We start from the raw sequence: 23,363 nt of genomic DNA on the forward strand, positions 1-23,363 counted from the left end.
ACTATTTATTTTGAACTTTGCTGATTTCCTCAAAACACTGAATTACTCAATGCCACAAAGAATTCTGCAGTACAGCCTATAAATAATTACTAAGATACTAAAGACACTGAGCTACGGGAAAAAAAAAAATCCCTTCCCAAGATCCTCCAATAGAATCTAATTAAAGCAAAATTTCAACTGAAATAAAAAAACTTTATCTCATCACACTGTGCATTTACCTGAAGCACAATATATAGACTTAGTGACTGATTGCTGAAACAGTAGCTTTTATTTGGATACAACGCTACAAAGAACTTTGTCAATCAAATCCAGCAGTATTTTATTTTCACTTCATATCAAAAAGACGACACACTGAATGCCTTCAGAAAACAAGCAGAACAACACAGGCCAAACCCAAACAAGTGGTAATCAACCTTCCCACTTACTCTCCAACAACAACATGACACCTCTAAGAGCTCTCCTAGCAGACTAGAAGAAGTTTCCAATTTCCATATGCTTAGCATTCATTCTGAAAATGGTATCAAATTTTGCTGGAAGTCTTCAGAGGTAGGGATGCAAACCACAGGTGGGGATAGTAAGATACCAACATAAGCATCAGAAAGGTCCCAGCTGGTTCTTGTTACTGTTGGACAGCAAAAATCAGATATATGAAAAGAGGAAAAAAAGGGGGAAAAAAAACCCCACAAGAACCCAAAACACAAAGATCCCAACACATATCTTTTAAATATAATCTTGGAAAAATATTGCTTCCAACACTAGCATTTGACACCATCTTTTATAAAAGAAAGGAATGAAAATTACTAGAGGTTTCAAAATTCTAAGTTTAATACATGCATTAATATTTCACTCAGTCTATATCCTTTATTCACTATTGCTATGAAAGGATAAATTACTGCTGTTTCACTTTGAATAAAATCACATTATAATGAAGGTAACCCATACATCTCACTTAAGACTGATTATTTTCTCAAAGTCTTTAAACTGCTTAAAATATCACAAGTAATTCCAAAAATAAATGCTGGCAGAACCAGGGCCAATCTTAACACAGTAGAAATGACTGCCATACGCAGCAGGCTTTAGGAGTCATCCGCTCTAAGAATCTTAGGTCTAAGGACTAGAAAAGCAAAGATTTTTGAGTAATACCCTATGCGGTGCAAATGGGAAGAAAAAACATACATTCAACTTTTATCTTTTCACAAAGTCAAGTAACTGGAAAGACTTAAGGCATAAAACAAAATTCAAGGTCAGTCTGGCTTATAAATGATGAGGCTTACACTGTACAGTAAGGCAGCTGAAGGGGGGTGATGCAGGGACAGAAATCAAGAATCTTGCTAACATTCATTTACCAACATATCACTGGACATTAAAAAAGTTAACTCAAAAGTGTGAAGAAGACAATTATGTGAAGAATATAGAAAAATATATGGTCAAGAAAACCATGCAAGACAGCAGTTAAGTCAGTCAAAACAATGTGCCTAATAATACTGTTTCTCAGGGGAGCTCAGCAGTGCATTAGAAGAGAATTAGTACCCCAAAACTATTTCTAGCCAGCTATCTGAGAACATTGACACACAGAGCAGGCAAAGTGCACAACTACCAAAAGCAAAAGTTTGAAGATCAAAAGGCTTACAGTGAAATTTGCATCAAAAACACATGAAGAATTTGTTTGGGGGAAAACAGCTATGGCAGTCACCTAGGGCCAAGCTAAATTAAGAAAAACACAATTCTGATCTAACAGCTAACTAGTTGCATCTACATCCTTTTTGCCAGGCTTTTCCAGGTTTCCTAAATATCTAGAGCCAGCTCTCTTGTCAGCATCAGCAAAGATTCCTGAACCAAGACATTGCATTTAGCTATGTGTTCATCATCCATTTCCCTAAACAGGATACAGTAACAGGATTTTTCATATTTCATCATTTCACCTGCCTTAATTTCAAAATTTATAACAGTGGCAGAACAGAGCTAATCTTTGAAAAGTGATTTAAGACATTCTAGAAAACAGGTCACCAAAATTTGAAAACCAGAAAACCTTGGGCTGTATCCCAAGAAACCTGATCTGAACAAATGCATACTTCATTAATAAAGAAGATTCTATATTTTTTTATATCTATAGCTCTAGGAAATTGCCTCCAGAATCCAATATGCATCAGAACATTAATGGCAAAGTAAGTCATATGCAGTTTTTAGTTTCTTTCCTCTGTGTGGTTTTATTCTAATCCGAGAACAAATTGGCATTTTGATGAGAAGTGGAAATAAAATACTCTGATTTGGAATTATAATATCCAGGAAGTCATTTATAAAATACCAGGATTTTTAAAAGTGAGTATATATTGTCATTAGTAATTTTAGATGTTTGGTTTTACTTGTTTATTTTAAGTTTGTCTTTTCTTTTGGTTTCCTTTAAATACTAACATGAAAATAGAACTTAGTCTAAATTGTAATAGAAAATCACTGGCAATAAAGCAGATTATTTTGATGGTAGTTTATTAGTAATGTTGATTCTCTTCAGGAATGTATGGAAATAGCAGTTACATTTGTTGGGCTGATTCTAGTGATGTGGAAAACATGGAATACCAATATTAACGTGTAAAGATCAAATTACTCGAATTAATTATTTCACCAAATTTAAGCTGTAATTCTATAGCTTGGTTTAATTTTTTTTTTTACTCCTGTGAAGAACAATGCACCAGCATTCCTATGGACATGCTGAGTATACCTGCCTTTTCAACTCTTTACCCTCCTCTTAATAAAAACTGAAAATCCCTGCTACATCAGCAGCTTTCCAATTCCATGTACACTGTTCCACCCACATCTCAGCTGTACTTGGCTATCACTGACCCACCACTGCTGCCTTCCACCTTTGTGCTGACAACCTCTGCCACAAGATCTGTCACACACCAGGACAATATGTACACACAGTACACAAATGGATCCTACTGACTCCCAGGAGATCTGTACCTCTCCTCCGACAGCACGAAGCAGAGAACAGGTTTCACTCTAGCCCTGACGGAGAAACTGGGGCTCCCCCAGTTACAAATCACAGGGACAACAACGAGAATACATTTAGTATGAATGACAGCAGATAGTTTCACTGGGCACTGCCAACTCCAGCAAACACAGGAAAATCTGTGTGAGAATTCAGTTTAACCTCCCTTCTTTAGAGATGTGATTTTGCTTAACACAATATTCTGGAAAGACTCAAGAGAACAAGTCTCATTAAACCTTTAGTCTTTGGGTTTTTTTGGGCAGTGTCATCAAGGCTTTCCTAAAGAAGAGTTTCTTTAAAACCTGGTTATTATTTCAACAGATACACCTACAGGCCTGCAGCAGCATCTGCCTTTTGCCTGCAAGAACGATGCTCTGCACTTCAATTACAAAGTGTCCTTCCCTTTGCTACTCTTCATTGCTGTGGAAAAGAAATGGTAGTCATGTGCTGAGCTGTTTGTAGCAGTAACAAGGACAGCCAGATACTCCGCAGCGCCCCTCCTATGATCTTAGCTAGGTGACAGCGGCAAATCCAACTACACCCTCGCACCTCCGCCGCTCCCCGCTGGAGCCCTCCCGCAGGCAAGGCTGCTCCAGCGCGGGCGCACACAGAGCTCGAGTGCAGACCGCTCCCGAGTCCAAACACCTCCCAGATCCAGGCGAGCTCTCCACCCCCGTTCAGCTAACCAGCCCAGGCTGGAAGTCCCCAGCATTCTTTGGCTCAACTCACCTCAGCCAGTTTTTCAACTCTGCAAAGAGAATTGATTTCCTTATTATTCCCAGCATTTTACAGATGCTGAAATCCAAGTTACCTTTAAAGAGTACAAAAGGTAACCTACATTGGTGGGATGTATGCCAAACCATCAAGAACACCATCAGGATCCTCAAGCTATTATTAATTATTATTGACGTGTGATCAAAAATAGAATCAACAGATTGTCAAAATGTGCTTTTCTCTGGAGGGGGGTCACTCAAGAACCTGACAATTTATCCTAGATTTTGAACACAAATGCCATTTCCAGCCCACTCTTGGGACACCAACGCCTTCCATTGAGGATGGCTAGGTCTGGAGACAAGCAGGCAGGGGCACATCTTCCTTACCCAGTGCAGGAGAACACATGGGACTGAGCAGGCATCTCCCAGCTCCAAAGCAGACACACTCATTCAGGTTCCCAGTCCTATTAACAGCTACACTGCTCCCGGCTTGCCAACAAACCCAGAGCACAGGAACAATTCATCGGCTTCTGCCTGCCTAAGGTCTTGCAGATCCCTCCTAAATAAATATGTGAATTTTGAGTTTGAACATATTGATCTTTAAAACAATGGGGGACACAAGACTTAATTACCAAAGACTTTGTACTCTTACGAAGTTTCCACTGGGAAAACAGAACTACCAGCAATTCTCAACCACCTGATGAGTCAATCAGGCAAGAAACAGACCTGTTTGCTATATCCTCTAAGACAATAAATGTTTATATTGATACTAAACACAGATGCATGATATGCGGCATATATATATGCCAACTAAAATATATAAAATTCAGTATCTCAACTTTGTGTTTAGTATCCTTAATTAGCTGATGATTACAGGGCTTTATTACCAAGAGGACTACAATACTGTGTTTAGTTTTCCAAATTACTCAAAGGAATACTGCAATGAGGCTGCATATAAAATATTTTAAGTAAGGCCAACTAAAGGTAGACTGCAAAATTCCACATTACGTACAAATGTATAAACCTCTTTCCCTGAGAATACTCAGGTAATGGGCATCACCTTACAGAAGGCCTAATTATGTTAGCACTCCTTGTACTTGCATTTGCCAGACAAAATCTGTTTTTTCTAAAAAAGATTATTTAGATTTCTTTTAAAAAGGTATTTCAGTGTACATGTTGAATTTGCTTACTACATTTTTCCTGCATTTCCCTGAGGAACATCTGTATCAAACAATTATATCTTGATATCTTGATTACGAGAAGATTACAAGTATCTTGAAATACTGTCTCAACTATTCATACCACATGACAAAGTAAAAATCACTGCAAGCCTTACACAAACACTACTGTATGTATCATTTGTTTCAATGATTTCTTCTCTTCATGAGAAGAGAAAGAAATGGGAACTTCCAGAATACAGGAAATAATCTCCATACTACTCTACATATAAAAAGAAGTCTGACATAATTGGGTCTGAAATTGTACATGTGGTTTCAAGCCAGTTTTATAGCATTCCATAGACCCAGTCTTCTTCCTGCTTCAAAGGTAATAGCATTCTAATATCTGTAGAACAAATTAAACCAACTCAGACAATGTCACATGCAGGAGATGCAGCTGGTGAGTCAGCCAGCTATCATGTTCCCATACAAGCTAAAATCCTAATTCAGGGCTCAAACGTGGCTTCACTATAAACTTGATTTGGGTCTTTTATGATAAAAATTCATATAACTGATTTCTGCCAAAGCATGAGTGAGAAGTCCTCACGCTCATATTCCTGATTTTTCTTGCAATACCACTTAACAGGAGTCAGGAACATCATGGCTACCATTCCCTAGCTTCCATTTCATTTGATACACACTAGTTCTCCAAGTATTTCTGAAACAAAAAAATAAAGCAGTCTAACATGTTAGATTGTATAAAATTTAGGCTATTGAAGCTTAGCATAGCATCATTTTTTAAAACTCATCATCTGACTAACATTTTATGGGATTTTGATGGTCCCAGAGAAGGCTGAAGTGGCAGTTCACATGTACAACTAATATATGAGGTGTTTCAAAGAGGAACTTCATTAGAAATGTTGTAGTAACCCACTAAAGGTTGAAACCATTGCACAAAGTCATATGAGTATCATTTCCATCACTGACCAAGTTGTACTAAATTTCATTTCTTTTCAAGAACAATTCCCGGTTTTAATTACCGCTGCAGTCCAATGTGGTTTACAGTCCATCACGCATTGTCCCAGTGAGCTGAGAAGACAAACCACAGTGCTTTTGCTGACACTATCTTCTGTCCATTTAGAGATGGTCCTTTATCAAAAAAAGTTTCACGTCTGACACAGGAATGTAACAACCTTTGAGAAACAGAGGCCTTCTTTCAAGGGAAAAGAAATAGATACACTGCTTTTGTGCCAAAGATGGCTGAGAGCTCCTCAGAGCTGCAAGAGAAAATACTGATGGACTACAGTAAAAACCTTTAACAGAAAACTTCCTAGGTTCTCTTAGACCTCAATCTGGAAAATTTCTTTGTATTTGAGGTTCAGCATGTCAATGGCACACACATATACTTGAAGGCCCATTCCCTTGGCTAACAAAACAGAGGCAACAGTCAGATTAATCAGCTAAAATAAAATCAACATTGTCAAGTTTTTTTATGCAATAGATTGGAAGATTTAGGGGTTTTGTCTTTTCAGTAAAATGCAACTCAATTACTTAACTGGAGTTCAAGTATCATCAGGCACTTACAAAAGAGTAACACACTCTGAAGCACACATGTTTGTAATTACAACTCCTTTCTACAGATTTTACTTTCCTACTCATTCCCCAAAGCCTAGCTTCCTCCTGGAAAGGAGGCAGATCTGGCATCTACACTACATTAGGACAAAAATAAACAAAAGTGCACAAATGCAGTTAAAGTTATGAAAAGCTTCAGGTCCATATTTTGGAGGTGAGAAACAACTGAGTCCTATTTTTAAACATTCACTGACCCTTAATCAAAATAAATGTTTTTAACACAACCCTTCATTTAAAAAGGATACAAAATTTACAAGCAGTTAAACTGGTGTTAAGTTTAAAAGGATTTAGTACCTGACATATGAAAACTTACCATTCCATGCAACTTTGTTTATGTACTAGCAGCTCAAGAATTTTCTAGGTCGAATGCTCCTTTTTAGAGACCAGATAAACACAATGTGCAGGTTAGAACCAAAAAGCTCATCTCTCATTTACCAAGCTGTGCACAGTTCCCTTTCCAAAGAGATGTATGAAATGAGACTTAATGGAGAAACCAAAGGACATAAGCGTGTCCCTCATGCAATATGGTAACACTTAAAACTTTATTAATTACTTACTAGAAGTAAAAAAATACAGAAGTTGGTGAGACCCTCACCTTCAGGATATTCCTCTCCTTTAAATGATCAGCTAAAAGGCCACCTTTCTATCAGTTACACTCAAGAATGAAACAGTTTCTAAATGACTGACTGGTAACCAGCTTTTCTTGTGAACTACAACTCATTGCAACCTGCAGCTGCTGACAGACAAGAAATAGAATGTAAAAGTTTCAGCAGTGAGAAGCATAACTAATTAGTAATTTCCACATAGGAAAGGTGTCCAAGCTATCCAGTAAACAGAGCAGATATAAACACAGCTGCAAACATCAATAGTCAATTCTTTTAATACAATCCATGCCAGCATCTGTGGTCCTGCAGTAATATTCAATTTTGCCCACTAATTTACTTACCATAGCCATGACTTGCCTTCACAAGCACTTCCAGCATAACTGGAAGCAGTGTACTTCTGTGCTGTGGAAGGGTCTCTCTCCATGCTATTCAAGTGTGTAATAGTGCTCCAGCAGCCTTCTCTAAGCACAGCACAGAGAAATCTAATTTTCCTTTGATATTTAATAAAGAAAAGGGAAATGGCTCTTCAGAGAAGTGATGTATCTGCTCATCATCAGATGAAGTCAGTTATGTTCTGATTAGTTGGCAACTGACTTCTGCACTTTTATTTGGAAATAAGGGCCTGTTTACTTCTTTCAAAACAGGGGAAGAACAAAAGGAGATCAATGAAACACAGATGATTTTTCATGTCAGCCTGACACCAAAAATTGCACGTAAAAATCCCAAGTCCATTTTAACTTAATGTGTCTCGTTATGGAATTTAAACTTGCTGTTGCAATCTTGTCTTAGAAAGACTGATTACAATCTTTCTCCAAAGGGCTGGGAAATACTTACTAGGACTTCAGCCAAACCCATAAAGTTCCACCAGTAATGCATTCTAATGGAGGAAAAAAATTACTTTGCTCAATGAATATTGAGTTTTAGTTCTGCTGTTTCAGACACCATAGAAGCTGGAATTTCTTTTTACTATGCCTGGAAGTAGTTCACTGCTTGAGCTACATATAATTAAGAAGAATGCATGAAAAGTGAGCATATAAAACTAACTTCTACACAATAGTTATGCCAACAGTACATGTTCAAAATGTTAGGTTTTGCCTAACTAATAACTTTTTACACCCATTTTAAGTGACATTTGACAGTTCTAGCCTTCCATAACAAAAATTAACAGTAAGCTTCTCTAACATCTTAGCTATATGTGCAGGGTTAATTTATGACAACAACAATCCACTACTGAAACACTGACTCCATCTGCCAGCCTGATGAAAACAATGAAAAAAAAAAAAAAACCACATAGTTAATGCAGTATAAGATACTGATGAGTCAGAATTTTAAGAACATGTTATGATGTCATCAAACAGGTACTTAATGCTATGCTAAGAATCACTAAGATTTAGTCATGACAATAGGCCATAAGAAAACTCAGGAGTTTGGGAAGATCAATAGCTTACCATATGGCAGAATACATTAACACAACCTACTACCAAAATACTAAGTTTGGAATTTTCTTTCTTTTTATTTCAAAGGATTGAATCATAGAAGCAAAAGTAATATTGGTCAGACAAGATGATAAAGTAACATAACCCATCAGAGACAGGCAAGGTTTGTTCAGGCAAAAGAACAAAAAGATATTTGATAATGGCTTTCGGCTGCTTTCCAAGTCAAAAATTAGGACAAAATAGGTGTTCACAGTCATACTATCACACCACCTTACTTCTTATCTAGAAGAAAGACCCACCCTAGCATGTTACTTCAATCCCAAATATACAACTGCCTCACTGGGACTGGGGAAGATCACTCCTATAGATAATTAGCAAACAAAGTTGACAGTCACGTTATCAACATCATCCTTGCCATCGTGACTGAAAGGAGATCCATTGCCTGAACCCTAGAGCAGGCTCAACACTCCCTAGGCTGTCCCCAAAACACCACTTGATGGCTAAACGGAATAGTTTCCAGAGTTCTCGGAAGTTAGATGACATTAGGAGAAATTACGAAAAGTGACAATTCACTAAATCACTTCTGCTGCTCGGAGCAGACGGTTTTTCTGTGCACACACATACAACAAAACCACATCACAGCCGTGTGTAAAATGAGCGGAGGCAGAGCAGGGCCCAGGCTCTATCCATCACCAGCTCCCCATTTCATGCAACCACCACTTACTGGAGAAGGAAAGGATGCACTGCACTGCACAGACACTTGAGCAGAGATCACTACAATGAAAGCAAGACACTATTCCCAACTTAAAGGAACCCAAACACTGGCAACACGTGATGTCAAGTGTTACAACAGAGAAGGCACAAGGCTTGAATTCAGCATGCTACCTGCAAACTTCAGTGACATATTCAAGAACTTCAGGGAACACATTTAACAACTTCAAATGACATATTACTATAATATTTACTATCTGCCTTTTCTAAAACTGTTACTGTTTTAATTGGGTCTACAAATAAGAATTAATTAAGAGAATATAATCAAGGCAAGTATAGGTTGGTTTAGAAAGCAATATTCATAAACTCAAGGTTAGTTTTTATTATTGTTTCTTGGGTCAACCAGAAAATATTTTTTCTTATAAACTATGCACTTGACACTTAAAATTATATGCAAAATGTTACATTCTGTCTGTTTTTTAAGCATTAGAATTTCTTTTTTCTACAAGTTAAGGAAACTTAAGAGTAAGAAAGGGTAAACAATCTTTAGTATGCATACCCCCAACTCAGCTGTTTTCCCCCTTCTAAATTGTGATATTAGAACCTTGAAATAGCAAAATAAGCATGTAAGCTAAGTTTGTTCATGACAAAGGACTTGTCTTTCCATTTTTAAAACTTCTCTGTTTACTATCAGTCTTACCAGAAAATAAACTGACAGTAACTGTTTAGGCATGTCACTTTCTCCATCCCTTCTTCTGCCACAAATCTGGAAGGGCTTTTCTCCTATCTCTTCCTTTCAACTACTCCAACCACCTCCTGCTTACTTGCTCAACAGCAATTAAACAAGTCCACAGAAGACAAAGATACAAAGAGCAATTCGAAAAAACCCAACCAAACAAACCAACATTTCCAAAACAAAATATCCAAGCCACCAGCTGTAGCTCAAGAAGTGCTTAAGCCTCAACCTGTGCGAGTGTAGGAAGAGATATGGGAAGGAAGTAGGGCTGTTCTGTTGAAGCTTTCTTCTCCAAACATCTGTTCCTCTTCAAAGTACTGTGGGGCTGGATGGACACTCAGTGACAATCACTACAGCTGCTGTCAGCCCACTTGATAAAATTCAGGCAATGCTGACTCATAACACTGAGTGCTTTCCTCCTGATCATGCCCTTCTTTCACTGGCTGTCTCTATTTCCTCTCCTAATCCTTACTTGAGAAAGAACTCATATCTATGCACTTCAAAATAAGCCTTAAATCTTTATACGCATAAATACAGAGCTGTGATCAAAGCTGACAGCTCACACTGGGAAAGGGAAGAGAAATAAACAGGCACATTTATAAAGACATTTTAATGCTATCTACCAGTAAAGCAAACAAGATCCAACTGCCATTTCCTTTAGGCATGTGAGGCAAAATAAATTTAAAAAAAAATTAGTTTTTTGCAAATACTTTTGGAGATAAGTAAAACATACTGAATATTATCTGTCCTTCTCTGTATTAGTGTCTCCTTTCTATGTCTTTTGTATGTGATCTTTGAAAAAGAAAGACCTATCCTAGACTGATGCAGAGTGCAATGTTTTGATGCAGGCAGTGTTAATGGCAGCTCACACTGGAAATTGAAAATCGTGTAAGCCAACTTCTCCTTTGCCACAAAATTGCTTTATCAATGCTGACGATTAGCAGGTGTTATATGGAAGCACAGAAGCACGGCCATAACTGAATAACTAAACCTGGAATATATAATAGCCAGAACATTATTATCGGCTTTTTACCCTCATTATATAATCACATTCAGGCTGATGCAGCAGGAGTTTTCGTATTTGAAAATTATCTCGCTCAAGAACGACAGACCCGCGGGTTCCTGGCCCGGCATTACGCCGATAAGCCAAGGAAGAACCAGCCCTCTGCACAGACCCGCCGGAGGCTCCCCGGGCCGCGGCCCCTCCCGCGGCCGGTGCCTCAGGGCACTTCCACCGCGCCCGCTGCCCACTCGTGTCCCGCCGGGCCGAGGTGCGGAGGGACCGGGACACGCCGGCCCCGCGGCCCCCGAGCCGGGCAGGGCCGCGCAACGCGGCCTCCCCACACCCCGCCCGGCGCGGACGCTCCCTCCCCGGCGGCGCCGCCCGCTCCGCCGCCCACCGCGCCAGGAGGGCCCGGACGGGGGCGGCCGGTGCTGCCCCGGCACCGCTCGGCCCGGCCCCGCCGCCGCCGCCCGAGGGGACGGGACGGCGCGGCCGCGATCGCCGTGCCCCGCCCGGGCCCGGTCGTCCCCCGCCCCCCGCGGCGGGGCCGCGCGCCCGGCGCGCCTCACCTTGGGAGCGCTGCCCGCGGCGGGAAGCGGCGGCGCGTGCGGGCATCGGCGTCCGCGCCCCGCCGAGCCCCGCGCGCCGCTCCGCCGGCCCCGGCTCCCGGCCACGTCCCTGCCCGCGCCGCGCGCAGGCGCATTGGGCGCGCAGCCGCCGCGAGGGGCAGCCCCGGCCCCGCGGGCCCCCCGGGAGGGGCGGGCGGCGGCTCTGCCCCGCCGCGCCGCCCGCGGCCGGCCGGAGCCTGCGGGTCCGCCGGCGGGAACCCACCGGCGCTGCTCCCGGAGGGTGCCGCGGCTCTCCCTGCGGGTCTCGGGGCTCTCGGCGCCCTACGCTGGAAGGCCGGCCGGCGAGCCGTCTCCGCAGCGTGCGGGTCGCTCGTGTGCTGCCCTCGCGCGGGTCGCCCGCTGTGTCACCGCTGCCGCCTCCGCACGGCCCCCGGCCGTGAGCCGAGCCCCCGCCCGGCCCCGGGTCGCGGCATCCCCGCCGCCCGCGCTCGCTCCTCACGGCAGCGGCACGAAGCCGCCGCGCCGCCGCCGCACGAGGCGAAGCCCCTGCTCCGCGGCAAGCTGGGGGCTTGGTGTAATCAGAGTGTCTGCCCAGGCACCTCCATAACGCCGGCTCTACGCTAGAAGCTGCATACAGGAACGCGTTCTCCGGGAGCACCACCGCCTCGGGCTACACGGGCCCGTCCCTGCGCTCATTTGTCAGGCACGTTTCAGCCAGATGCCGATTAGGTTACACAAACAGCTGAGAGACTGTCTGCCCGGAGCAGCTCCCCATCTAATAATGAGCCCATTCGCCATTGTCCTTCTACAGTGAGTAGAGACTCTAGACAAAACCATACAGAAATTTTCATTTGGAAGAATTCTAACAAAACCTCTAATAAATATTTTTTATTTTAAAATATTTATGAAAGCAATTCCAACACTACCAGAATACATACAGTACTCTACAACATTACTTTATAGCCAAGTATGCAAAGAATACAATCTTTAAAAATAAAGCATGCAGTAATAGCAGGGATAGGTTACCACCAGGCCTTCAGCCAAACTCTTTTTTCATTGAAATAAGGCTGTCACTCCTGCAAGCAAGAGCAAAAAAGATCCAAACCAATTCCTACAAGTGACCACGAGGGTCAGTCCAGTCACAGACAACAGCCTTACTGCCTTCAGTCCCCTGCAGACAAACAGGGAGAGAGTCCCGGCTTGCAGGAGATGCTGCTCAAGCATCATTTTCGCCAGTCCAAGAGACTTATAAGTACTAGACATTGCTGTAAAACCCCTGCTTGATACCTTGCTCTCCAGAACACACTTAAGTAAAAATACCACATATAAGAGAAATTGAGAAATTGCATTAAAGGAAAAAAAAAAAAAAAAAAAAAAAAAAAAAAGAAGCTTATACTTTTCCCCCTATCAATGTGTCATGAATAAAAGGTAAAAGGTACTTCATTAAGGCATTGAAAATACTAGCTTTTACCTTAACGTGTTCAGAGTGTGTATGAATAGCAGTCACCCTTCTAACAAACATTGTCACTAAAAGCCAGAGGAAAAAAGCCCAGAGGAGCCATTCACCCTGAATTTGTAAGAGATGCTGGGGTGGGGCTAATAAAGCCAGCTGGAGTCTCCATTTTGCAGGGTGGCAATGAGCAAGAAAGCACGTGGGTGTGGTAGGTTAACAGGCTGATTTTTGCCGTGGTGAGCTATTTGAGGAGTAAAAAGTCTTTTTACGGAGAAGAGCAAGAAATCGATTTTGTTTTTCCTTGTTTAACAAAAAGACTAACAAGTCTTGCTTATGATACCATTGTCTGTGAGGCATTTGTCATGGAAGTAATTGCCCAGTAGTAGCAGCAGAATTTTTGAAGAGAATGGATTTATATGCCAGAGGGGAGGAAAAAAAAGTGCTCTGCTAGAGATACTTTCTGTACAAATTGAAAAGCACATAGAATTCTGAACTTTCTAAAATTAATTCTTAGATCACAAAATCACTTTTCACTTAGGTTGAAAAGATCTCCAAGATCATTGAGTCCAACCTTTGATCACCACCTTGTCAGTTAAGCCAAGGCACTAAGTGCCACATCCAGCCATTTCTTTAACTCCTCCTGGGATTGTGACTATGCCACCTCCCTGGGCAGCCACTTCCAAAGCCTAACCACCTTTTCAGTGAAAAAATTCCTTCTGATATTCAGCCTGAACCTCCCCTGGCACAGCTTGGGGCTACATTCTCTTGTCATTAGTTGCCAGGGAGGAGAGGCCAATCTCCATCTTGCTACAACATCCTTTCAAACAGTTAAATTACTTCAGAAGCTGGCAGGTCCCTTCCAAGTAGGAACCACGCTGGTATTTGCCTAATGTAATAAACATTTATTTTTTTCTTTCATTCTCTTGGTTATTTATATCAAACTAATACTTTTTAAATATTGGCTTATGTATAACTACCAACGTGGATTGTTTATATTTTTTGAGTGAAATGAATGAGCATAACCAGACAAATGCATCAGGAATGAAGATTCACTATTGTCTGACAATGTCAAGAAACCTGATGCCACTTGACCTATTTGATCCAGTGTACATATATGTGCAAGTCTATATTCTTGCTTTAATGCATCAAATTTCAATAATCCCAAGCAGCTATCATTTCTTATAAGAACAGTATTCAATTAAGACTTTGGTTGGTTTGATGCTATTAATTACTTGCTGCTTGATCGGTTGTGAGAATTTTCCCTAGAAAATAACAGAAATTAAAATCCTATCACATATACATAATTGGTGACTTTTTAAAAGACCAGATCCATGGATTTTTTTTTTTTCTGTTTAAGAAGCCCTTCTCTGTGATATACTTCTGGGTAATAACTACCCAGTCATTTAACATAAGGAGACTTGGAAGCAATAATGCATTATGTGTAGACATTAGATGATAGCAATATTATTTTTTCCTCAGCATTGTGTTTCTCTGATATTACAGAACCAATTAAGTTGGAGAAGACCTCTGAGATCATCAAGTCAGAGCTTTGACTGAACGCCACCTTGTCAACTAAACCAGGGCACTGAGCGCCACGTCCAGTCTTAAACCCCTCCAGGGACAGAGACTCCACCACCTCCCTGGGCAGCCCATTCCAACGTCCAATCACTCTTTCTGTGAAGAAAACCTTCCCAATGTCTATCCTGAACCTCCCCTCCTGCAGCTTTAGACTACGTCCTCTTGACCTATTGCTGCCTGCCCGGGAGAAGAGGCCGACCTCCACGTTACTATAACCTCCTCTCAGGCAGTCGTAGAGAGTGGTAAGGTCTCCCCTTCTCTCCAGGCTAAACCCCAGCCGCTCCTCACAGGACCCTTCACTCTCCAGACTCGTCCCCAGCTCCGTTTCCCTTCTCCGGACTCGCTCCAGCACCTCAGTGTCTCTCCTGAAGTGACGGGCCCCGGCGGAGGTAGTGCTGGCGATGCGGCGGCACCGCGGGGCTCCGGGCCCGTGCTCCGGGGGCTCGGCGGGGCTCCGGGCCCGTGCTCCGGGGACTCGGCGGGGCTCCGGGCCCGTGCTCCGGGGGCTCGGCGGGGCTCCGGGCCCGTGCTCCGGGGGCTCCGGGGGCTCGGCGGGCAGCGCAGGGAGCGGTCCCGGCGGGAGCCGGCCGTGCCCGGCGGCGCTGCCCGGCCCGCCCGCGGTGGGTCCGCCGGGCCGGCAGGGGGCAGCGCGGCGCACGGGCGGCCCCGCCCCGCCGGGCAGGGCAGGAGCTGCGGCTGCGCGGCGCGGGCGGCCTTTTCCCGTTTGCTGCGGAGCGCAGTCGTTGTGCGGAGCGGGCCCCGGCCTTAGGGACCGGACAGTGCCTGGCACGATGGTCGGTACCGGTACAGGGGGGCTCGGCGGCATCGCGTCCGTCGTTCCGCGCCCGCCGCGCCGCGCTGCCCGCGCGGATGGAGCCCGATTGTGGCGGGCTCGGGGCGGCCGCCCGGCGCCGGCGTGGCAATGGCTGCCATTCTGCCGGGGCTGCACCGCGGGCGGCTCGAGGGGCTCCGGCGGGGCCCGGCCCGGCCCCGTTACCGGCTGCGCTGCCCCCCATGGGCCGCGTCCTGCGGGGTCCCGCCGGCGGCTGCTGGGTCGGGGCCGAGCCGCGGGGCCGGGGCTGGTACAGCCCCCGGTGCCCTGCAGCAGCCGCGCCGGGCCCCGGGGTGCGGGTGTCGGACCGGCTGAGGGCGGGGGGCCGTGGGGAAGCGGCTCCGCGGCAGAACGTGCCAGAGAAGTCACGGCTGTGCGGGTGTGACAGGAAATGAGCACGGTCATTGCTCCGGTCCGTGCGGACAGGCCTTCGGTCAAAAGATACTTCCATAAAAGATGCACTTCGGTTTTCTCTTGAAACATTAGTTCCTGTGGAGGGGTGAAATTTATAGGGTTTGATGTGCGGGGTGGTTTTTTTTTTTTTCCATTTCATTTTTACGGTGCTCTTTTTATCTAAACGTACAAGAAAATCTGTATAATTCCTGATTGCACTATGGTTTTATTCATGGCACGTTTAGTCAGAATGGTGCTGGCTTACAGGGTTTTATGTTAATAACACGTAGTTTATGTTTCTTATCCAAGGGGTTTGTGAAGGTTGTCAAGAATAAGGCGTACTTCAAGAGATACCAAGTGAAATTCAGGAGAAGGAGAGGTATTATTAAATTGCTTGTAGCACACAATTAAATGTCCTTGGTGAATATTCCTACTTTGTGCACGCATTTTGCACACTGCAACTGTTGTTTTTCAGAGGGAAAAACTGACTACTATGCTCGCAAACGTTTGGTTATTCAAGATAAAAACAAGTACAACACTCCTAAATACAGGATGATTGTGCGCGTTACCAACAGAGACATCATCTGCCAGGTAAGGCCTGCGGTGTTTGCTGCTTACCTGCCAGCCTTGCCAGGGCGAGGTCAGCTCAGAGAGGGAGGCTTGGAGCACCTGGGGTTTCTTAGGCCAGATCTGCACAGTGTTTGTATTGTAAAAGAGCTCCTTAGAGGAGGACAGTCTTCAGTGTTAACTTCAGTAATAAACCGTGTGCGTTGTAGAAAAGTAGTGTCACAAGTGTTAGCACTTCTGCTGTGAGGTTATTTGTAGTGAAAGATTGTACTGCTGTAATGATGCTGGGCTAAGTAGAACATTTTTGGGAGAAGGAAGATGTCTCTGGGTTTTTTTTTTTTACTATATTTAAAGGGCTTCAAAAAGAGGCCTTTTTTGCTTGGCTGAAGAAAACCAAGTTGGCAGCATGACCTGTCAACCTGCATTGACTGGTGCTGTATCTGAAGGTGCCTTCTCTTTTGAGAGTTCTGTTTCCATGATATGTGGCTCTCACGAAGCTCTGAGGCCTTATGGTGGCTTTCCTGTGAGATTGAAGGAGACTTGTAAACAAGAGTAGTAGGCACTGAAGCAGCTAAGTTTAACTTGGTTTTTCATAGAGTAGTTATCTGATGAGAACAGTTCTGTTGTTAATGAGGTTATTTTATCTTTGAAACTCAAAATGAAAATAAATGGTTGCAGGGGCTTACATCTGACTGCCAGTCCCTTTCTAGTATGTCAGAATCCTGCAAAAATGGGACAACATTTGGATGAAGAGAGGAAGTGTGAGAGTCAAAAGGAGAAGGTTTCTATCCGTGAAAGGAACAGCAGAAACGTATCTGATAGTCCTGCTGTCCTAAAGGGGACCCTGGGATCATGATGGTCTTAGACCATGATCAATAAAATCATTCCATAAGGTTATTAACAGTGTTACCACAAAGTGTCACGTGGTTCTTGTATTTTTTTTGAGATGTATCAGAAAGTGGGATAGAATTCATCCCCATTCATAATGATTCTTTGAAAGGTTGCTCTTGTAGGCAGTTTCTGGCCTCTTAGTTACAAGTTGTTGCTGACAAACATTTTAGCTGGCCTAATGCATGTTTGAATTCTTTGTGTCTTTACTTGAGGAGTTGATTACTCCTTTTGCAAAAACAAACAAACCATGGTGGTGGGGGGGAGGTGGCAGAACAAACAAACAACCCCCCAACAAACCAAAGCAGCACCACTCCTTGAGCTTGCGTGCAGAGGTTGGCAGGTTTTGCACACTCACATCCAGCATTCGTGCTGGCTTGAGTAGGTGGCAGAGGAAGAACAGTGGAGCCCTAACGCCTGTCTGTTGCCAGATTGCCTATGCCAGAATCGAGGGGGACATGATCGTGTGCGCTGCCTACGCCCACGAGCTGCCCAAGTACGGCGTCAAGGTGGGCCTGACCAACTACGCTGCTGCCTACTGCACCGGCCTGCTCCTGGCACGCAGGGTACGTACGGGCACGGCCCTGGGGCTGCTGCCCTGGCTCCCTCAGGGAACGGAGAGACCGCTTCCTTCCGGGCTCTGTCAGCCCACTGAGTCTTTGGGGTTCTCAGAATGGTAACTTTGCTCTTTGCCATCATAGATTTGCTGTGTCTTGTGACTTGTCGAGTCGCAGTGGGAGGTATGGCAGCATGCAGGCTCAGCTTCAGCAGCCCACTTTTATGTCTCAGCCCTTAAGTTTGGTGGAAGGAGGGAGGATAAAAATGTAAGAAATGCACCTTGTAGAGTTTGAAAATATGTAAACAGCAGCCATCCATTTCCACAGGGGTTCATGAATTAAGTCTTAAGTTCAGTGGTGTACCTGTAGGAACAGAAGGTTGGAACTTAACAGACACACAGTGGTAGTTGTTAAAAAGCTTTGTTATTAGTATTGGGTACATACTTTTTGTAAAGAAATTTGTTAAGAACATGATTCTACTGCAAATTCACATTTTAAAGTAGTGGTAATTCTAAATTATTATCAGTAAATGGAGGGAATTTCAAAAGTGTGTTTTCTTTCCCCACAGCTTCTGAATAAATTTGGCCTTGATAAGATCTATGAAGGCCAAGTTGAAGTCACTGGTGATGAGTACAATGTGGAAAGTGTGGATGGCAAGCCTGGTGCTTTTACATGCTACCTGGATGCGGGTCTTGCCAGAACTACCACTGGAAACAAAGTCTTTGGTGCTCTGAAGGGTGCAGTGGACGGGGGGCTGTCTATCCCTCATAGGTAATGTGTGTTACAAAGAAGTCCTTTAGGGTTAGCCTGAGATGCTTCTGTATGTGACAGTCTACTTACACTAATCAATTTATGCTGAAATAATTTTGTACTGACATGGTAATGGTTATGTAATTAGATTCTGGGTTTGGAGGTTTTTTGTTGGTTGGTTTTTAATCTACAAAGGCAATTCTGATAGTGCTGCTGGGAATCTTAAAACTGTCAAGAGATGTTATGAAACTTGTAGAAACTAAAGAACTATCTTGTTGCTTTTACCCAAAATCAAGTGAATGCCCTTATCAGATCTTCAAAGGGTATTTGCTTGGTGTCACCAAGGTGTGTGTAGGTGTTAATTTCACTGTGAAAAAATTACATACCAGGTACAAACCCACTGGTACTTGATACAGTTGTCATTACAGCAGTATGAGCAGTCCACCTTCATTTAGAATTTCCACATGGATATTTGGACTATTACCTAACACTGGAATTACAGCTGAGTGCTGCTTTCTCCTAGCAGCAGTGGAGGAAAGAAACTATTGAGATCTTTTGTGTGTTTTCCCACCCTCTCCCATGCTGTCCTATCCTTGGCTAATTGCCCAGTTTTTTTGAGTTGGCTGCTACATGATGATACTTGCAGTGACTGAACACGCTGTAGTTGGTCCATGGCGTGTATATGATGTACTGCAGTGTTTCAAGACGGGACTGATGGCAGCTGAGATGAACTTAAAACTTCTAATTCCTATTTTTTATTAGAGGGTCCTATCCCTCAGTTATCTGTAGGAGAATCTGATGTATGAGTCATTTCAGTGTGCATCTTAGCCTCTGAATTAGAGCCTTGATGTGACTATACCTGCTGTTTGACAGCACCAAACGTTTCCCTGGCTACGACTCGGAGAGCAAAGAGTTCAATGCTGAGGTTCACCGCAAGCACATCATGGGCCAGAACGTGGCCGATTACATGCGGTACCTGATGGAGGAGGACGAAGATGCCTACAAGAAACAGTTCTCCCAGTACATAAAGAACAACGTAACACCTGATGGGGTAAGATTTATCCAGCTGGAGCTCAGGAATTTAAACAGAGATGCTGATAGAGACTTCTCTAATAATGCAAATAAGTCTGATCTGTAAAATTATGTGACTCATGTTGTATGTTACCCATGTAAAGAAAATATTTTTTTCCTTCATTAAGGGCTTTATAATATTAGTGTAGAACTTCTGAAAGGGGACCCTTTTTGCCTGCTGTGAAACTTAATATTTTGCCTGTAAATCCAGGCTTACTGGACCACTTTCTCCCATCCCTAACAGAGAAACTAAATTTCAAGTTTCTGTACAGACTCTCTGCTCTTTCCTTATCCTGCCCCATAGCCTGTCATTTCTGCAGCTGTAGTGCTTGTAACTGTGGTGAGCATGTGGTTGTGGGTCAAATCTGTGGTACTGTTTGTGTGACCCTAGAAGGGAGTTCTGCTATTCCAGGTGAATAGAGAGAGCCCAAGATAGTATTTCATGAAAGTCTAGACTGTAATACACTTTTATTTTAGTACTGCTTCACGTTTTAGAGTTAATAAAATACTAGAGGATGGGTAAGAATACAGAGGTGGTTCTTCTGCTCTTTCCAAGTATCAAACCCCTTCCAGATGGCTTGTCTGCTGCCTGTAATATTCTTGCTTGGTTCTCCTAGTAAGTGATCTTGGAGCTTTGAAACACAACTCCCTTATATCCCCTTTTTAGGCTACAGCAAACTTCATTCTCTATCCCTTCATTTTGGGGTTTTTATAAATTTAACTAGTTGCTAGTTTTTTCTAACACATTATAAAAAGAAAATAATGTAAGTGCCAACTTCATCTGCTTTCTAAACAAATAGTAGTTACAGCTTGTATTCAAATGAAGTGAGTCTAGGATTTAGGTCACTATATAAACACTTGCTCTTTGTACATCTAAAAAGTTTTTCACAGCTGAGATCTAGTGGTCTTAATTAACCACCAGCAAAGATATTCTTAAAATTTGTGCCATTAAGGAGCCGGAGTTGCCTTTGGGATAGAGCAGCATTATTGCATGCCTGGGGACAATGCAGGCACAGGGATCTTGGATTTCTGATAATCCTACAACTGGACCACTATGGTAAATTTAATTTTTTTTCTTTTTTTTTTTTTTTTTCCCCAAGATGGAAGAAATGTATAAAAAAGCCCATGCTGCTATACGGGATAATCCTGTCCATGAAAAGAAACCTAAGAGAGATGTCAAGAAAAAGAGGTAAAACTCTCATTCTTTTTAACATCTGTGTGACTTCTCTGTTGGAGATACCTTAGCTACCATGAAACAAGTAATGTTTCATTACACACTTGCAGTTTTGCAGTTGTGTCATTAGTTATGTGTTAATTAAGATACAAGCAGTTCTGTGTAACTTCAGAGTTAAATTTAGCAGCAGGAATATAAAATTCAAGAGCTCTTAACTATTTAAAAATCAAAGTGAAGAATGTTTGTGGCTTGAATAGCTGGAACAGTGTGTACCTTCAGGTTCCAGTGTTTCCAGTGGGAAAGTTGCTTCTCTTCAGCTGAGAGCTTATTGACTATTTTGTCAGTACCAAACTATTTTGATTTTTAAGGGTGTGTGAGAAAAGAAATCAAGACACAGCAGTTGCATTGGGTTTGGTAATGCCTATGCTTCAGTTGCAGAGAATACAGAGTTTACCTCTAGAGAAATTAGAACTGTCCAGCCATGCCTTTTGTGGTGTTTTAACTATAGCCTTAGATCATGAGAAAATAAGCATGTTACAGAAGTGGGAATATTTTCTCCACTGTGCTCTTAATCACAGTTGTGAGGCACTGCTACTTTTTTGCTTTGATATAGTGTACACTGTGCTTCCATTACAGGTGGAACTGTCCCAAGATGTCTCTTGCCCAGAAGAAAGACCGTGTTGCTCAGAAGAAGGCCAGCTTCCTCAGGGCCCAGGAGCGCAGAACGGAGAGCTAAGACAACTTCCACAGTTTTCTGTGAAGCTTTGGAAAAAGTGGCAATAAATTTATTGAGGAAGTAACTGTGTAAGACCAGCTTATTTATATAGTTTATAAAAATAGAGAATATTTTTATTGTTTTTATTTTTTATTAGGTATTCTGTACCTGAAAGGGTTTATTCTCCCCTCTCCAAGTACTGTGTGAATTGAGTTTTCACAGAGAAGAGAGGTGACAGACTTCAAAGACAAAGGCTGCTGCATCAGAATTACTTGTGTAAGGAGGAAGTCAATTTGATTAATTTTTAGCATGGTTAGTACCAAGGATTAAGTATAAGAGTTTGCTGCTTCTAACTAGAGAAAGATGTAAATTTTTTTAAAAGGCTGTACCTGTGTTTCACAATTCTTTCAGCATACTTCATGTCTGGGGGAAGTCTGGATGTAGCTTTGGAAAAAACCAAGAGTAGTCACAGTAGGTTCTAAAGCCTCTGCCCAAAGGTAACCTTAGGCTTTCAGGCACTTGTCACCTCCAAGCTTTGGCTGCTACTGAAACAGGTACTGTCTTGAACTGATTACTTCACATTATTTACTTGATAAGAGAATTCACTTTAAGTTATATAGGGGGTAGGTACAGAGGCCTTGTTAAGGAAACATTAATGAGACTCCCTGGCAGTCACACACTGGAGCCCCAGAGCCTTTCCCCTTGACTCCCCACACACTCACCAGACCATGTTCCCTTCATCCCTAGAGTTCCCTTAGCAGGGCCCACAACATCTGGTTCCACAAGGCAGTTTATTCCTGGTGCAGGAACAACTGGAGATGGTCCCTCTGAGGATCTTCTCCTGTCTCCCTTCTCTGTGTCCATCCACCTCACCAATCACCAGCTTTCATCTCCTTATCCTAAAGGGTGGCTCCTACCCAGAGCCCAGTCTGTGTTTCCCTCTGCAGCCTGCAGGCTGAGCCACCTGGAAGTGTTCCTCACCAGCCTTGTCCTGCCCTGGTCCTTTACCTCTCAGTTTCACAGGCACTTCTGCGTGCCAGTGGGTTTCCACTAGACTTAGAGAAACTGATTGCAGAGTTTAAGCACCAGTAAAGTAGGCTAGATGGAGGAATGTTTTGCTCTAAGATACTGGTAGTTGGTGTAAATACTGCTATTGAAAAAAAGAGGCCTGTGATTTATTGTAAACAAAACTGTATTTTTTTCCCAATGAAAGCTTCAGTTTTATGCAACAGTAATAAAAATGAAGATTGTGTACAACAAACTGCACTATTAAACATATTCTCCAGTTAAGATACCCAATGATGTTGGGTATTTTAAGTAATCTCTGCCCAAATAGCAGTCGCTGTCAGATTTTTTTCACAAGAACATGACCACTTTACATTTTTAATGCATTGCTGGTTACAAATACTTATTAGTTCATAGCTGGAGCACATTAGCAAGTTCAAGACAATAATTAGCATGAGCATAATATTTCTTAAACTAAAAGGCTGATGTTCACAATCTTAACCCAAGCTGCATATTATTACATTTGGTATGGAGAAATTACTTTATTGTGGTCCTATATCTCAGTGTCATCGTTCTAGGAATGCATCTAAGACAGGATACCTAGAGCAGTTAACCTTTCAAATACTTAAAGCTTGTTCTTACCTCTGCTGAAAATTAATTAAGGGGCCAGGATACAGAAGTATACAGATTGCCATTAAAATCATAAAGACTGAACAACTTTATACCTAAAGCATTTATAAATTAAACATTCAACAGGTAAGTATTGAACATGTATTCAGGTGTATTATGGACATCCAATTCTGCATAATTATGAACACAGATGTAAATCTGA

General features: G+C 42.8%; 2 protein-coding genes and 1 non-coding gene across 6 annotated transcripts in view; 2 read left to right on the top strand and 1 right to left on the bottom strand.

Moving 5' to 3' along the window:
- Window positions 1-11,882, bottom strand: part of EVI5 (ecotropic viral integration site 5) — a 72,292-nt gene extending 60,410 nt beyond the window's left edge. The window contains exon 1 of one of the 2 annotated variants that reach the window (XM_053949902.1): window positions 11,811-11,882. The gene's annotated coding sequence lies outside the window, so the exon portion shown is untranslated. Of the gene's footprint in view, window positions 1-11,548; window positions 11,629-11,810 lie in introns of those variants that run through there. The other variant, XM_053949904.1, reaches the window with a different exon arrangement.
- Window positions 11,883-12,174: 292 nt separating this feature from the next.
- On the top strand, window positions 12,175-21,611 carry RPL5 (ribosomal protein L5). 3 transcript variants are annotated; one of them, XM_053949915.1, is made up of 9 exons: window positions 12,175-12,358; window positions 14,505-14,821; window positions 16,114-16,183; window positions 16,280-16,395; window positions 17,691-17,825; window positions 18,385-18,587; window positions 19,440-19,617; window positions 20,738-20,826; window positions 21,448-21,611. In XM_053949915.1, exons 4-9 carry the CDS (start codon window positions 16,357-16,359, stop codon window positions 21,545-21,547), a joined length of 744 nt encoding a protein of 247 aa, XP_053805890.1. In that variant the 5' UTR covers window positions 12,175-12,358; window positions 14,505-14,821; window positions 16,114-16,183; window positions 16,280-16,356; the 3' UTR covers window positions 21,548-21,611. The 3 variants fall into 3 exon arrangements, with proteins under 3 accessions (XP_053805890.1, XP_053805891.1, XP_053805889.1); XM_053949916.1 differs by lacking the exons at window positions 12,175-12,358; window positions 14,505-14,821 and adding an exon at window positions 14,950-14,968; XM_053949914.1 differs by lacking the exons at window positions 12,175-12,358; window positions 14,505-14,821 and adding an exon at window positions 15,269-15,373.
- Window positions 19,192-19,288, top strand: LOC128792631 (small nucleolar RNA SNORD21). The gene has a single exon (XR_008432494.1). It is a non-coding gene; the product is annotated as a small nucleolar RNA SNORD21 (small nucleolar RNA).
- Window positions 21,612-23,363: the final 1,752 nt, after the last annotated feature.

This window comes from Vidua chalybeata, chromosome 9, assembly GCF_026979565.1.
Source record: "Vidua chalybeata isolate OUT-0048 chromosome 9, bVidCha1 merged haplotype, whole genome shotgun sequence".
In the NCBI taxonomy this organism is placed as follows: Eukaryota; Metazoa; Chordata; class Aves; order Passeriformes; family Viduidae; genus Vidua; species Vidua chalybeata.